At 41.2% G+C, this 16,613-nt stretch overlaps 1 protein-coding gene across 3 annotated transcripts in view; it reads left to right on the forward strand.

The window, feature by feature from the left end:
* CHN1 (chimerin 1) overlaps positions 1-16,613 on the forward strand; it is a 195,002-nt gene that overhangs the window by 167,029 nt on the left and 11,360 nt on the right. For all 3 annotated transcript variants that reach the window (XM_025849933.2, XM_073882258.1, XM_073882261.1), the window contains 3 exons: positions 4,362-4,446; positions 15,287-15,460; positions 16,190-16,267. In XM_025849933.2, the coding sequence (XP_025705718.1) occupies positions 4,362-4,446; positions 15,287-15,460; positions 16,190-16,267 (337 nt within the window). The remainder of the gene's footprint in view (positions 1-4,361; positions 4,447-15,286; positions 15,461-16,189; positions 16,268-16,613) is intronic.

Here is a 16,613-nt window from a genome sequence, read left to right on the forward strand (position 1 = left end):
GCTTCTCCCTCTGACCCTCTTCCCTCTCGCGCTCTCTGTCTCTCATTCTCTCTCTCTCAAATAAATAAATAAAATCTTTAAAAAAAAGAAAAGTATTTGTTGGGGCACCTGGATGGCTCAGTTGGTTAGGCAACTGCCTTCGGCTCAGGTCATGATCTCAGAGTCCTGGGATCGAGTCCCGCATCGGGCTCCTGGCTCAGCAGGGAGTCAGCTTCTCCCTCTCCCTCTCCCCTATCATGCTGTTTCTCTGTCTCTCTCAAATAAAATCTTAAATAAATAAGTAAAAATAAAAAAGTATTTGTTACTTTTTCTTTAATGCACTTGACATTTATTGTATGACTTTCGAGTCATCCAAGAAAGAAACTTACTTTCACGTCCAGCAGCCCTTCTCTGAATCTCTGGCCAGTTCCAGTTCCTATCCCCCCTTTTCCGCAAACTCCTCATCTGCTTAGTACCTGAACTCCCATCGTAATGCAGAGACTCTGGCTAGTGAACTCCCTTAGCCTTCTGGCCTCCAGGCCCCATGACTCCTGATAGCCATCCGCTCCCCTCCTTCCCTTTTTCCAACTCAGGGAATGGGGAAAATAATTCTCTTATTCAAAGCTAATCCCTCTGCCCTGGATCCTGTCTCCGTTTGCCACCTTCAGGAACTGTACTCCATTAGTTACCCCCTCTTTCCCAGAAGTCTGCAATCTGCCATCCCCCTCCCTCCTCACTTCGAAGCCTGTTCTGCTTTTGTTCCTGCTGCTGATGCGCTCTTCCCCTCTGCTGTGCCTCTGATCCAGCTGGTCACCAAGGCCTGTTGATTCTGCCGCCTACATAACTCCTTTACCACTTCCTCTGTCACCGCTGCCTGAGTTCCAGCCCACACCGTCTGTTACCTGGACTCCTGCCACACATGGCCTCCTACCCGATTTGTCTTCCGCCAGCCTTGCCTGCCTGTGTCACTCACCTTAAAAATCTTCAGTGGCCCTGCATTGTTCACTGGGCAAAGTATGAATCTGTAGGCATGGAAAAGAAAGGCCCTCTCTTGACTCTTGCCATGTGGTCATCCCCACCTGTGCCCATGCTGAACTTCCTTATGACTCTCTAAACATACCACTGTTTGGCTCAAGCCAGGTACTTTTGATTTCCTTGGAACAATCAAGGAATTTTCCTAATGCACCCCATCCAACACACACACCCCAGTCCTGCCCCACAGGTCACCCGGCTGACCCATCTCTTGGGGTGTATCTTAAGCCTGCACAGTGCCTCTCCCCCAGCTTCCCATGCACTTTGCAGGCACTTTCTCCGGAGCGTTTTCACACTGTATGTAATGGGAGAAACCTACAGTGAATCCCTCGAGCCAGCATCCTTTTTATCTTTGTGTTTGTCATTACCTAAAAAATGTTCATGCATGACTAGGAATGACCACTGAATGAAGTCCCTGTTTTGATGACCTCTAGGGGAATAAAAAAGACAAAAAAGGCTACCGTATTCCATTTTTACAAATAGAGTCCATTGTCGAGCCATAGAGGTCACAAAACAAAATTTAAGAATTTTGAATTCTAAAGATTCAAAAGGGAATCCAGTCAAACCCTGTTACACAAGTAGATGTTTAGTAAGCTTCCGGTGCTTCAGTCCCCTTTCTAGAACCGTTTCCTGAGAGCTGTATAAGCTACCTTCCAAGTGGTTTAAACAGAGAGAAAACCACGCAGCAGTCCCACATGGCTCAGGACACCCTTATAAAGCACCGTCCAAGGGGGAAAGGTATAAATAACCATTTCCTAGAGATTGCATTCTGATCTCACACGTGATCCTTCAGTCAGAGCGCCAGCCTGCTCAGACCGTTCAAATCCTTCCTTCGGTATTTGTCAGATGAAGAAACGTCCCAAGATTTCCCAGATGTCACACCCACCCTTCCAAACAGGTGGGGAAGGGACTTGGTTCTGTCATAACCTTTCAATATGCAGTGCTGTCTGCCACAAGCCCGGTTTTAAGTTACCTCACATCATCTACTCTGTTTTTGCTCTCCCACATGGAACTTTACGATCCCTCATCATGAGATACCTGGCAGGTACAAGACTGGGACTTACTTCCTCTATGCTTCTAGTCCATTTCTATTAACCTCACCAAGTCAAGTGATACTGGAGTATCTGAGATCTGGCACCATCTAAGCCAGCGGGTATCCCAAAAACATTCCCTAAAACTAATATCATGCTTCTATAACTATTTTGTGATTATGTAATTTTTTTTTCAAGATTTTATTTATTTGACAGAGAGAGACACAGCGAGAGAGGGAACACAAGCAGGGGGAGTGGGAGAGGGAGAAGCAGGCTTCCCACTGAGCACAGAGCCCGATGCGGGGCTCGATCCCAGGACCCTGGGATCATGACCCGAGCTGAAGGCAGACGCTTAACGACTGAGCCACCCAGGCGCCCCTACATAACTTTTTTTTTATACAAGTCAGTGCTGTTTCACTCATTCCCCTCAAAGCAAAGCAAGACTGTATACTTTATCCAGTTTTATTCACTCGGAGGAACACAAACACAAAGACATCACAGACTATCTGAATGTTGATCTGGGCTCTGCTTTAGAAACTCTAAGAAATGCTTTCAATTTACAGGCACTGAGCATCAGTAACAATCCGGAAGCAACTGTCTGCATTCCTGATGCTTTTCCATAAAAGACATAGAAGAGATTATGGCCTTCTTTTCAAAATCAACACATTTTGTACTCAAGCTCCCTTGGCAGTGACCAGAGTCACAAGCACATACCTCCTTGGAAGGAACCAACACCAGGTTATCCATGATAGCCTTATTTAGCCAGTATTAGTATTCTGAATTCTGACATACCTTTTCTCATTGATCTTAATAATATGGATTTTTTTTTTTTCATTTTAACATCTTTGGAATTGGGATTTCTCTTATAATCAATGGTTTGTCATAATTTACTTGGCTTGGTTTTTCTAAATGGAATATATGCATCTTACATTCATTATAAGTCTTGTGTTCAATAGCATCTTAAGTTTGAAAAAATAAGTTATATATTATCTTAAAAATCATTTACCTACTTGATACATAAAAAGAACAGTAGCGGGCGCCTGGGTGGCTCAGATGGTTAAGCGTCTGCCTTCGGCTCAGGTCATGATCCCAGAGTCCTGGGATCGAGTCCCGCATCGGGCTCCCTGCTCCTTGGGAGCCTGCTTCTCCCTCTGCCTCTCTCTCGCTCTCTCTCTCTGTGTCTCTCATGAATAAATAAATAAAATCTTTAAAAAAAAAAAAGAACAGTAGCAAAAATGACCATCTTAATGGCGAATTTCATTATTTGCAGTAGCTGTTTTGGCAGATATTTATGTTGGAGCCAAATCACCACACTTTGTGATTTTCACTCTGTTTTCTGCAGGAGGAAATCATACATATAAGAAATTTTCTCAGGTAAATGTACCTTGACACACAGATCAGTGACTTCCTGGTTCCCTCTCCCTTTTTATTTCTTGAGTGTGTTTTCAGCCAATATTTGCTCAGAAATTTTTTTTTTCCTTAGAAGTCTCAAAGTATTGTGATAATATTCCAGATTTTTTTCTTTTTTTCTTTAATATTGGAGTTTGGATTCCTTGCTTCTCTTTTCTACCAATACTTTTTCATCTGAGTTAAGCTAGAATGGCTTCTCTTTCCTATACAGAAAAGTCTAGAGGTATCTTAGCGTTTGAATCCTCTCTTTGGGGATTCCTTTCTTAGGGATAAAGGAATCAAATGCAGTAAAACATTTCTGAGGCTGGAATGATTCGTGCATAATTACTACACTCAAATAGGGTTTCTGATTAACTGTAGCTTCTGCAGTTTCTAAAATATATTCGTTCCCTTAACTAACACAGTAAGTATCAAATGGTTTTGAACAGAAATTGGCCCTTTTTGATGATCCAGTTGTGACCAGTCACCAAGTATCACGTTCACCATCTGTGGTCACAGAAGGTAGGTCATCCAACAAAATCCTGATGGGACCCAGACATACCCTTCGCCACTCCTCCTCCTCCTCCGTGCCATAGCACTCAGAAAATGCCAGTATTTGTGTAACTCAGAGATAAGGCTTACAGCTGGAGGGGACAAGTTGGAAAACCACTGTAGAAATTGTTTTGCAAAGTAAATCACAGAATACTGGTTTTAATGTATCACCATTTATGAAACAAAGAAGAAATCGAGCTCTGGCAGAAATTTTGACTGCTTGTCAGTTCCAGTCAACCAAGGTTTTTCTAAATGTAGCCACACCGCGCCTCTTCGGTACTAACTATGGTTTGTATTTCAGTGCTTTGACAGAAAACAATCTCCTCGTCCGTGTGTTTTCCCCTCTGGCCACTCTGTCACTCACTACTCTTTTTTCAGGTCCATACATTCAGAGGGCCACACTGGTGTGAGTACTGTGCCAACTTCATGTGGGGTCTCATTGCTCAGGGAGTGAAATGTGCAGGTAAGAGCTCTTCCGTTTTTGCTTTATTGAGTTACAAAGTTAGAAGGAGTAAGTTATAAGATTTGCTGTTATGCATATACAATGGGCTTCTGGATCCTGGTTTGCTCTTAACACACATGCAGTAGGCTAGATTCACAGACAGCCACTTTGGAAATTGGCAGTTTATCTGCCCTTAACCTTCTTGTACTTAGTGGGCAGCAGACTAGGGATCTGGTATTAGTCCATTGAAAAGAAAGAAGTCGGCCTGTTCAAAAAGTCTGATAAAAGGAGATAAAAGTAAGGCAGTTATATTTAACTCTTGCCTTTGATGTTACAGTAACTAAATTTATAAAAATGATTTTTTTAAAGCAGTGTACAGGGACCTATGATTGTTGCCTTGGAAACTGAATTTTAAAGATAACTTGTTAAGCTGGATTGTCCTTACTACATTTTTTGCAAAATCAAATTGAAGCTTTAAAAATCTGTGAATTTATCTTCAAAGATGGTTACCAAATTCTGAAAAACCACTTAGTCAGTAATATTTTGCTTGTGACATTCTGAAATCTTGAATATGCCAAATCCTTTTTATAAGATATGACCATAGTAGTTTTAGATTATAAATTTAGAAACTTTGAAGATTTACACATAAAGAAATAACCAACTCTGGGATTTATTGAAATGCTTTATGAAAATAAGTTATTCACAAAATCATGTGAAATTCATTTGTATAAAACAACTATACCAAGAATTGCCCATTTATTCAAACTACTCTAAATTCTGACATAGGCTTAAAAATAAACATTTAAATTACAGTGTTTGGTCAAAGACATTTCTTTCTGCTATTTAAATTGTAAAACTAAAAAATACATTCTTACATGTCTTTTAGCATGAAGCTTAACACTTAAAAATGTATACTAAAAGTAAAGTATTTCAAAACGGTAACTGTAGTTATTCTGTCAAGTTTATCGCTAAAAACCCACATTTCTTTTGTGGCATGATTTTTAAAACATTTTTAATTCTAGTATAATTAGCATACACGTATCCTATAGTTTCAGGTGTACGGTATATAGTGATTCAGCAATTCTACACATTCCGAAGTGCTCATCGTGCTAAGTGTACTGTAAGGACCCTCCTGCTCTGCCATCTTCCCCGGAAGTCCCCTGCGGCGTGATTTTTCTAAGATTTTTTTGATTTCTTTATTTGGGGAGGGGTGGAGGGAGACAGAATCTCAAGCAGACTCTATGCCCGCCAAGTGCAGAGTCTGACACAGGGCTCGATCTTATGACCCTGAGATCATGACCTGAGCTGAAATCAAGAGTCAGACACTCAACGGACTGAGCCACCCAGGCGCCCCCACCCCCAACTCCATGGCATGATTTTTAGCGGAATATTTTTGTTGCCCATTATGTGCAGAAATTTCTAGGGTCTGATTTTTCTTACTTCTAAACTGCATTTTTTAAAAAAGGTACAATATGCATTGCACATTAATGTTCCAAGTCCTTCTTTCAGTTATTATCCCCTTAGCATCACTAAGGCATGATAAGATTCCAGGCATACATCATTAGCCCAATCCATTCAAGGACCTCCCTGTCACACACACGGATAAGAATTCCCCATGTGTTGACTTTGAACCGTGTAGAGGTATCTATCAAAGAGTGTCTCAGCTCAGATTGTCAGTGTGACTCCTCCATCCTCCTAGAGGGATGACAACCCCATTTGCAAGTCTGTCCGGAGAATAAATGAGGATAATCTTGTCAGCCTCCAACTGGTGGTTACCGAGTCAGGATGAGATTAAGGAGGCTGTGGGCGTAAGCCTTAGAACTGGAGGAGAACACATTGGAACCTCAAGTATTGGTAAAGTAATGTTAAGACCATCCACACTGTGGGTTTTCAGAGGTAAATGGAGTGCTCTTTCCAGAGCACATATCACCTGCTTAAGGAATGTTGGTCTCAATCAGCATGTTTTGCCTTTATGACACAGCCAGACCAGCCAAGACCTTGCAACAGTTTCTTAAAGACTTTGTGTCACTAACTTAAAAGCTTTTCTTTTACTGGAATAATGATGTGTATCACTTAAGTTTTGAAATATGAAACCCATCTACATAAGAGTTCTGAGTTTGCTATGTTAGCAGAGAATTGGTACGTGTATGGATAATCTTTGACAATATGCTACAATCCCAAATCATGTTTGAAAGAATGCTTTGGAACCTTTATGATAGTAATAATATGAAGGAAAAGGAAAGAGAAAGTGATCTGTCCCCTCCCACAGCCATCCGCCTTAATTGCCTCTACAGCTTGTTGCACAACTGTGCAGGAATTGAAAGAAAAGCCTTGAGGAAATTTTTCATTTTTATGCCTTGTCCGTAAAAACATTATATTCTGTGATTTGAACCATATTAGTGTAGAAGAACAAGTCAACTCACTTTTTTAAATGTGAAGGTTGGCATTTGAATTAGTTGTTTTCTCTGACAACGAATCCTTAGATCTGAAATGGCTCATCCTGACCTTTGAGCCTTCCACTTTAAAACAGAATGCAAAGAATTAAGACTATAAAGAGAGAGAACTCTGGTAGGTTGAACAAATGGCTCCCTAAAGAAGTCCACTTGCTAATCCCTGGAACCTGTGAATATGTTACCTTTAATGGCAAAAGGAACCGTGTGATTAAAGTTAAGGGTTTGAGATGAGGAGATTACCTTCGATTATTGGGGTGGACCCAGTATAATCACAGTCACGGGGGTCCCTACAAGAAAGAGGCAGAGTCTGAAAAAAAGCACAGAAGCAGGGGTCAGAAAAGGGAGGAGATGCTGTACCACTGGCTTTGGAGAGGGAGGAAGGGGCCAGGAGCCGAGGAAGGTGGGCAGCCTCTAGAAGCTGGAAAAGGGGGAGAGGAACACATCCTCCCCTGCAGCCTCCAGAAGGGGCACGGGCCTGCTAGCCCCTTGATAGCCACCTAAGGAAAACTGACTTTGGACTTCTGTGCCCCAGAACTAGGGCATAAACTCCTAATGTTGTAAGCCACTGAGTTTGTGGTCATTTGTCACCGCACCGCTAGGGAACTAGCACACTAGCCACTAAACATGCAGCATACCACTTCCAAAGGCAGAGGGCAGGCTAGCTGCCTACCAGAGAGGAGATGTATTTATCTGCTTTTGATCCTAAGACAGCTTGCTTTGTTCTGCTGTCTTGTTTCAAAATCCACCAAGGCAGAAGAGAGCTCGTCAGGCATTTTTCAGGGAGTGTTTCCCACAAGCCTCAGTTTTGTATCTCCCCACCCCCTCTACTTTTTGTTGTTAAACATCATGTGAAGTGTTGGGTGGTGTTCCAGTCACCAGGCTGGCAGAGTTACTGTCGGAAGCAGACGGAATCCAGCTAGTAAGAGGCAAGCTGTCCCTTCCGCCCCACAAGCTCTAGGCCGGCTGCTAAGCTCGCTGCTGCCAAAGGGGGCCACGGAGGGCCAGTCAGTGCAGACACGGCCTTTGCGACACCAGCCACCAGATTCCGGAGCAGGCATGAAACATCCTCTTCATCTACCAACGTCTGCCTCCCTCAAAACTGCTTGAGGGCGCCTGGGCGGCTCAGTTGGTTAAGCGACTGCCTTCGGCTCAGGTCATGATCCTGGAGTCCCGGGATCGAGTCCCGCATCGGGCTCCCTGCTCAGCGGGGAGTCTGCTTCTCCCTCTGACCCTCCCCCCTCTCATGCTCTATCTCATTCTCTCTCAAACAAATAAATAAATAAATCTTTAAAAAAAAAAAAAAACTGCTTGAAAGAGTACAAGGAGGGTGCAGGGAGCTATGGAACTGCAGCTTGGGAGTGGGGCTCCGACCAAAATATTTATGAGCACAACCGGTAGTTTTTAACAGCAAAGTTCAAAGGAGCCTCATTCAGACAAAATAGTTTCCCCAAACCATTTGTCCTTTCTCTACGAAATGTAAGTTTGTAAGTTAAAATAATCTGTTGTTTTATAATCATTGAGACTGCCAAACACCCCTCCCATCAAAAAGACCATTATTCCACCAGCATTCCTGAGTTGTTTTCAAGTTAGCCTTGCCAGAATAGTCTAAGAATTAAGCCAGATAATAATTGTAAATCACACGTCAACTTGGTATTGGTTATTCAAGTGACTCTATTTTTCCAGTGTGTCAAAAGCATGCTGTTACTTACACACACACACACACACACACACACACACACACACACGGAATGGGAGTTTTTTCCTAATAAAAGCATATTCATTGCTTAAAGTATACAAGGACTTAGCTTTTAGGTTGAAGAGAAGGAGTGGAAGTAATATTTTAATTACTGCTTTGATTGTACCTAAAAAGTTATGTTTGTCCTTTTTTTTGTTAAAGATCATATTTATTCATTTATTTGAGAGAGAGCGAGCGAGCAAGCATGGGGGGCGGTGCAGAGGGGGAAGGAGAGGGAGAGAGAATCTTGAGCAGACTCAGTGCTGAGCACAGAGCCCCACACAGGGCTTAGTCTCACTACCCTGAGATCATGACCTGAGCAGAAACCAAGAGCCACATGCTTAACCAACCGAGCCATCCAGGTGCCCCTGCTGTCCTTGTAAATTACCAGTGAGAAATTGATTAGACTTGCTTAGAAGTTTCATATAGCAGTATTTTCACAAATATCCCAGAGAACAAGTTATTCTTTTTAATTTTGCTTATGAAAGTAATGACTTCTGATACATATTAGAATTGGGCTATTCCCACTTTTCCTGGATGGGGATTCAGGAAGGGGGGGGCATCTAAGGGATACGTTTTAGAATAAAACTTTCATTCACAATTATTTAAAATATGAACATTCATGGAGCACCTGGCTGGCTTGGTTGGTAGAGCATGCGACTCTTGATCTCGGGGTTGTGAGTCCAAGCCCCACATTGGGTATAGAGAGTACTTAAAAAAAATCTTTTAAAAAAATAAATAAAATATGAACACTCAAAGAATGAGCAATTATCTTTCCTTTCAAAACACACATTAACATTACCCCTTAAGTCTATCAATATAATGTAAATAATATCACCTTTTTTCAAAAGATAGATTTTTGTGCTTTCTAGATATGAAACATGTTTTTTAGGGAAATCAAGCCCCAGGAAATCTGAAATCTGAGAGTAGCTTAAAGTCAGTAGTTTAATAGAAACATTAATAAAGGACAGAATAAAATGCAGTTTGAGCTTTTTCATTTTTCCTTTCATATGGTTTAGTCCATGCTTATTAACTTGAATGATTAGGAGGGGGAAATGTGGTTTAATTGTAGCATAAAAATAACCTACTAAACCAAGAGATGCAACAAAGGAAATGATCTTCTATGGACTTTTGTTGTTGTTTATAGTATAGAGCTTCCTTGGGAGAAATGGAACGATAGAGGTGTTATATGACGTTAATAAATAAGTATGAAAACCAAATAAAGTCTTAATGGCAAACTGAAATATTGATGTATGGCTAGTCCCTGCAGGAGCGATTTTCAGAGCGAGCTCAGAGCTGGTATATTGCACCGTGAACTTAAGGGTATAAAGATGCTTTATTTTCATGACTTTGCCCTATCCTGTGTTTGTCTGAAGGACTTCGTATCCAATGCCACCAAAAATTTGGCCTTTGAAATTTATTTCTAAAATTGAGAATATGTTGTCCCATAGTTCAATCTTATTCAAATAGAAGAAAGAATATCAGTTTAGAAAACATTTCCCTCTTCCTTAATTCCTAAATCTGAGCTCAGTCATCACTTTACCCACTTTTCACTGAGTCACAAATAATCCTAGGAGCCTAATGTTTAAAGTGGTAGGTAACTCCAATTATTGAAAGTAAAAAGGTTAGTGTTAATATCAGACCACTAGTGCCATTCACAGGTTTTGATATTGTGTCAAAATTTTACTGGTTTGCTTTGTAATGGTTTTCCATATGGAATTTATACATAGGGAAAGAATATGACAATAACAAGAATATAATGGGTAGCTTCTACCACTGCTTTTTAAAGGTCCTTGCCAGTGATTTCACTCATATGTGGAATTTAGGAAATAAACTAGCAAAGGGGAAGAAAAGAGAGACAAACCAAGAAACAGATTGTTACCAATAGAGAACAAACTGCTGGGCACCAGAGGGCAGGTGGGTGGGGGATGGGTGAAACAGGTGATGGGGATTAAGGAGCGCACTTGTGATGGGCACAGGGTCGTGTATGGAAGTGTTGAATCACTCTATTGTACACTGTGTGTTAACTGGAATTAAAATAAAAACTTAAAATAGTACATGGATATAAAAAAGTCCTTGCCAAATCATATATATATAAAACAGTAAAATATAGCAATGTCTTTTAAACTCAAGTATATACAGCAAATAATGGGTACAACAAACATTACTGAATAAGAGGTTGAAACTAGCAAATTCATCTTCAGGGCTGAAAACCATAACGCAGAGTGTATGATACACTGCCAGTGAAGAGTGGCATGCATCACTTGGTGGGAAGAGCACAAGCGGGGCATCCGGAGGCCAAGGCTACATCACAGTTCTAGCACTTTCTGGCTGAGTAACCTGAACAAGTCATTTAGCCTCTTGGAGCTTTATTGCCTCTATCTGTAAGGTGAAGGCACTGGGATAGGCTGTTACCAACAGCCTTTTCCAACTGGATCTGTTGCTTCTTTGTACACAAAGTATAAGACACACTAATATGAAATTATGAAGCTTTGCTTTTATACATTTAAAATCCTGTGTAGGAGTTCTTCTGGTTCTGGATGAGATGAATAAATAGGTTTCATTTTATTCTTCACAATATTAGTAACAAAAGACCCTGTACAAAATCTATACGTCAACTATGAGAAGACTCTGAAAATGGAGAAAAGCAGGCAGGCTAACCCAAGGAACTCAGCAAGTTGCCTGGTGGTTGGGGGTTGGCTTTTTCTCCTCCCTCCCGTGTACCCCCAGCCTGGGCACAGGAGCAGCCCACAGCCCATCATCGCCAACAAGCACAGACAAAAACATAATCCACAGAAAAGCCTGCTCTTCCTAGCCAAAGCCCTGGGAAAATGTAGCCCAGCCAGCCAAACCGTTCCATCCTTCCTGCTGTCCTCCAGGTGAGCATCACGAACAAGGCACAGTGCTGCTGCCACCGCACCCTCCCCCCTGCCCCACCACTGCCGCAGTCTATGGGCAGAACCTGGCTTCGCCCCGCCCTGTAGTCCCCAGGGTGCGCCTCTCCCCCGGGAGTGAATGGAGCCCTGTCATTCCTCACTGCCTCACAGGAAGAAAGTGGTACCCCTCCTGGCTGAGCCTGTGGGTGGCACCTGGACTTCTGTCCCTACCACGTAGTAGAAAAAGCACCCTCTCAGCCCAAGTCTGGGTGGAGCCCTGTCTTGATGCTGACCTGCAGTAATGGGGCAGCCGAGACCAGGAGCATTAACTTGTCTTCCACATGTACCCTATAGTTCCACGCGGCTTGGCATTCCTTCTCAGGCAGGTTTCTGGGCAAACCCTGGCTTCCATCCTCACCCTGCAGTAACTAGGAGGTGGCCCTCTCCTTCCCCAGGATGTGGGGTACAGGGCGCCTGGTGGCTCAGTCGTTAAGCATCTGTCTTCGGCTCAGGTCATGGTCCCAGGGTCCTGGGATCGAGCCCCGTATCGGGCTCCCTGCCCCGCGGGAAGCCTGCTTCTCCCTCTCCCACGCTCCCTGCTTGTGTTCCCTCTCTCGCTGTCTCTCCCTCTCTCTGTTGGAAAACAAAATCTTAAAAAAAAAAAAAGAATGTGGGGTACAGTCCTGCCATTGGGGTAACATACAAGTGGGGGGGGCAAAAAAGTGCTACAGTAGCACTACAAAGGCTCTGTAAACTAGGTTGAGGTTTGAACCCTGGCCTACAGAAGTGCCTGAGGACATGCATTCTAAATCCCAACGGGCTGTCTGCTGAAAGGGAGATTTTCAATAGGAACCAGAGTCTTCTTGTAACACTCAAAAATATGCACGATTCAATTCAAAATTGAATTCATATTGAGAAGCAGGAAAATCTCAACTCAGACGAGAAAAGACAATCAACAGGTGCCGATACTGAAATGACCTAGATGCTAGAATTCTCAGACAAGGAAAGCAGCTATCATAATACTGCTCCAGCAAGCAATTATAAACACTCTTGAGACAAATGAAAAACAGGAATTAGAAAATGAAGATAAAGGGTGCCTGGGTGGCTCAGTTGGTTAGGCGACGGCCTTTGGCTCAGGTCATGATCCCGGAGTCCCAGGATCGAGTCCCACATCGGGCTCCCTGCTCAGCAGGGAGTCTGCTTCTCTCTCAGCCCCTCCCCCCCTCGTGCTCTCTCACTCTCTCTAAATAAGTAAATAAAATCTTTAAAAATAAGAAAAAAGAAAAGAAAATGATAAAAATAAGCAGAAATTTTAGAACTGAAAATTTTATTAACAATAAACTCACCAGACAGATGGGCTCAATAGCAGAATGGAGGTAACAGAGGAAGGACTTGGTGAACCTGGAGATAGATCAATAGACATTATCCAACCCGAACAAGAGAGAGTAGATTTTGAAAAGTGACCTGAGCCTCAGAGACCTGTAGCAGAATAGCCAAAGATTTAACATTTGTGTTGCTGGAGTCCCAGAAGAGGATAGAAGCCAAAAAAATATTTGAAAAATGAGTGACTGAAAACTCCCTAGATTTGGTAAAAGCCAAGAAAAATGAAGTACTTATTTGGAGACACTTTTATGTAAATGAAATGTATGAGAACAGTAAAGAGGAAGCAGCTATCACCCCAGTCATCCAGGTCCTGTCACATTCACATGTGACAAACAGAACTGGCTCAGAGTTCCACCTAGCTTCTGACCGTAAGTTGATTAGGACAATACCATGTTAACGGACCCTGGGGTGCTGCATAGAAAAGGCCTCTCAAAAGTTTCTTCTTGATAATGACAACAGCATAGTCCTGGTAAACACTTCTAACCTACTACACATAAGAAATTGCATATATTAGTATTAAAGCCTCACATGAACATAATAATGGATAGATAATAATAAATATTATTCCTATTTTACATAACTGAGGCACAGGAAAGGTAACTCACTCAAAATCGTACAGTTAATAGATGATAGAGCTAATTCTAAGTTATAGAAGTTATAGAAAACATTAAAATGTTCAGGAGAAACAAGGTCTTTTAAGTGGACCTTTTGCCATTGATATGCCTTATGATTGAATCAGAAATTTTATCTGTAGCTAACAGAGATATAAAGAGGAATTGGGGGTCTGGGTAATGTAGTCATTTGGACATTGTCTAAGTATACAGAATGTTGTTGGGTCATTTCCTCTGATAGTATAGATTAAGCTCTGTGCTCTGGAAGCCCCTTTCTGTATTCAAAGAAGCAGCTGCTATTCTTTAGTGATGATAATGTTGGGCATTGTTGGCACTGGCCATGCCATCTCCAGTGCTGTTCTCTTACACACGTGTGCAAAGACTCAGTGTCCCTCGATACCTAGCTTGTCTGCACATGGGAGGTGCTCGCTACATAGGAATTCCTCCCTTTGAGTCACACGGGCCTTACGTACTCATTGCAAGTTGGCAGTGTCTACATAGTTAATGAAAGAATGATTCCATTTATAAATTTTGGCAAATGTTCCTTATCTCTGTTTATTGTTACTGCTGTATAGAACTAGACCGCAGCTCTACCAAGTCATTATTACAATGATAATCACCAACATTTGCTGAAAGAGCAAGCAAAACTAAAGCTTGCCCAGTGACCACAAGCAGTGGTCATGGACTTGTAGGATTTTCAAATTGTTTCGTTAAGACCTGGATATAATCGAATCATATTTACAAGGGGTCAACATCAAGTTCTTAAGAAAAACATCAAATGGGTTATGTTTTTAAAAACAAAGATGACATTTATTTTAAATTATTCAGCGATGGTTTTAACACTCTTCACTCTAATTTAGCAAAATACTTGAATTCCTCTCTGTCCCTTCTAAAATTCCGTTGCTCTCTTGTTGAAAATCAAATATCTCCTAACATTAACTAGAAGGTGTTTGGGTTCTAGCATCTTAGAAGTTGTAAAATTACAAAGCAAAGGCCCACACTTCAGGAGAGGCAAGATGGTATATGTATTAAAATCGTGGACCATAGAAACATCTATAATGCTTGAATCTCAGCTCCACTACACACTCATTGCATGACCTTGGGTAAATTACCTAACACTTATGTGCTTGGTTTCATCAGATTTATAAAATGAGAAGAAAAACAGTACCTATTTCATAGAGTTTTGTGAGCTTGATGGAAATAATGTAAAGCACTTGGACTAGTGCTTGGCATCAGTAAGCTGGTGCTAATAGTAAATAACAACTGTGGCTATTTTTAGCCACTAAATTATTTTATATATATCTCGAGGCTTATGAATACATATGAATATGAGCAGCATGATTTTAAGAGGGCCCTGGGATACTCTTACTTTTGGAGATCTGATTCCTCTTCATATCCAACATATTAAAATATAATTATATATCCCACATCAAATATAATTTTTATGTCACTTCAAGGAAATGGACAATTTTAAGTTGCCTATTTGGCATAATATTACATTTTGTAGACATTTAAACACTTATTAATTTTGTTTTATTTGGGTTGAATGTCTCCTGAGATCACACAGCAAGTAAGCGATGAAGCATGAGCTAGAATTCTCATCTGCTGACTTAAAACCAAAATTTTCCAAGAGAAAAGATGGGAAGAATGTTTTTACACTCTGCAGAAACTACTGGAAGCTAGTCCCCTTTTAAGCCTAACTCAAGCTGGATGGAGTGTCTTTTGCTAAAATAAACAATCCAGGATGCTCAAAACTCTGAAAACATTGATGAATTTTTCCTTTCTCTATTTTTTTTTTTTTAGATTGTGGTTTGAATGTTCATAAGCAGTGTTCCAAGATGGTCCCAAATGACTGTAAGCCAGACTTGAAACATGTCAAGAAGGTATACAGTTGTGACCTTACAACACTCGTGAAAGCCCATATCACTAAGCGACCAATGGTGGTGGACATGTGCATCAGGGAAATTGAATCTAGAGGTGAGGCGTTTCCAGTGTGGTTCAGCAGTTGTAATGCACCATGAATGCAAGTTCTAATGCCCTTCTGGGTGCTTCATTGACATAATCCAGTTGTCTTCTGTAAGTTTAGGGGGGGATGATTTCAGATGTCAAAAGATCTGAAAGTCTGAAATGAGTTAATTTAGCAAATAACGAACCAGCTTGATCTTAAGGTACATTTAACTAGTTATAGGAAATATGCTTAAATATTTTTACGGATGATGGATCTTCTAGTCTATAAAAGTTGACATGTAGATAGCAATTTGTTTTTCACTTTTTACATTTTTTTCTAGGTCCAAGAAGCAAAGGTGTAAATGCTCTGTTAAAACTATCCTAAGCCAAAAAACAGAGCTGCATCCTCATTATTATTTCCCATTTGGGAAACTCTGGTATGGGCCTATTAATATGGTTATCTTAGTCTTCGGTTATGTAAAAGAATTTATGGTATAATTGGGGCGATGAATTATTTCCCTTAAGACTCAACATAAGTGATCTAATTAGACTAAGTGATGAGCCAAATTACAAATAGTCAGGTAACAATAGGTCAGAGTTTAAAAACTGAGTGCAGTGGTTTTATTTTCTAAACAAGTATATTTAATCATTCTTTCAGGCACATTACTTCCCCAGCCTGAAGTATGGGAAGAAGTTAAACTCTGGAGAAAAGGCGTAATTCCAAAGAAACTAATTAGCTCCCTTGCTTTATTTTTACAGGTCTTAATTCTGAAGGACTGTATCGAGTATCAGGATTTAGTGACTTAATTGAAGATGTCAAGATGGCTTTTGACAGGGGTATGTTCTTCAGCATGTTCATTAACTTAGGACAACAATGCTGTCTGCCAGAATCTAATGACTTAGATTCCCCCACCACAGAATCATCACTGATTTTATTTTAATCAGTGCCATAAAGGAAAATTGTAACTGTGGAACATAACCTAGCTTGTTGGGGTTGGGGGGATGCTGGAGATCAAAGAGGCTTTTCCAGAGACTAGAGGTTGACCAGATAATGGTTGAGTAGCAAAGAAACAGGATATGTAAAGACTTCGGCAAGAAAAGAGTGTGCAAAAACCCTGAGGCTGTCCTTGTCAAGGCCCTGAAAAGTGCCGTGGCGTAGAACGTAAGAAGTGAAAGGAAAGTG

Source organism: Callorhinus ursinus, unplaced genomic scaffold (genome assembly GCF_003265705.2).
Source record: "Callorhinus ursinus isolate GAN/ISIS: 27379988/994484 unplaced genomic scaffold, GSC_fseal_2.0 scaffold2, whole genome shotgun sequence".
Taxonomy (NCBI): Eukaryota; Metazoa; Chordata; class Mammalia; order Carnivora; family Otariidae; genus Callorhinus; species Callorhinus ursinus.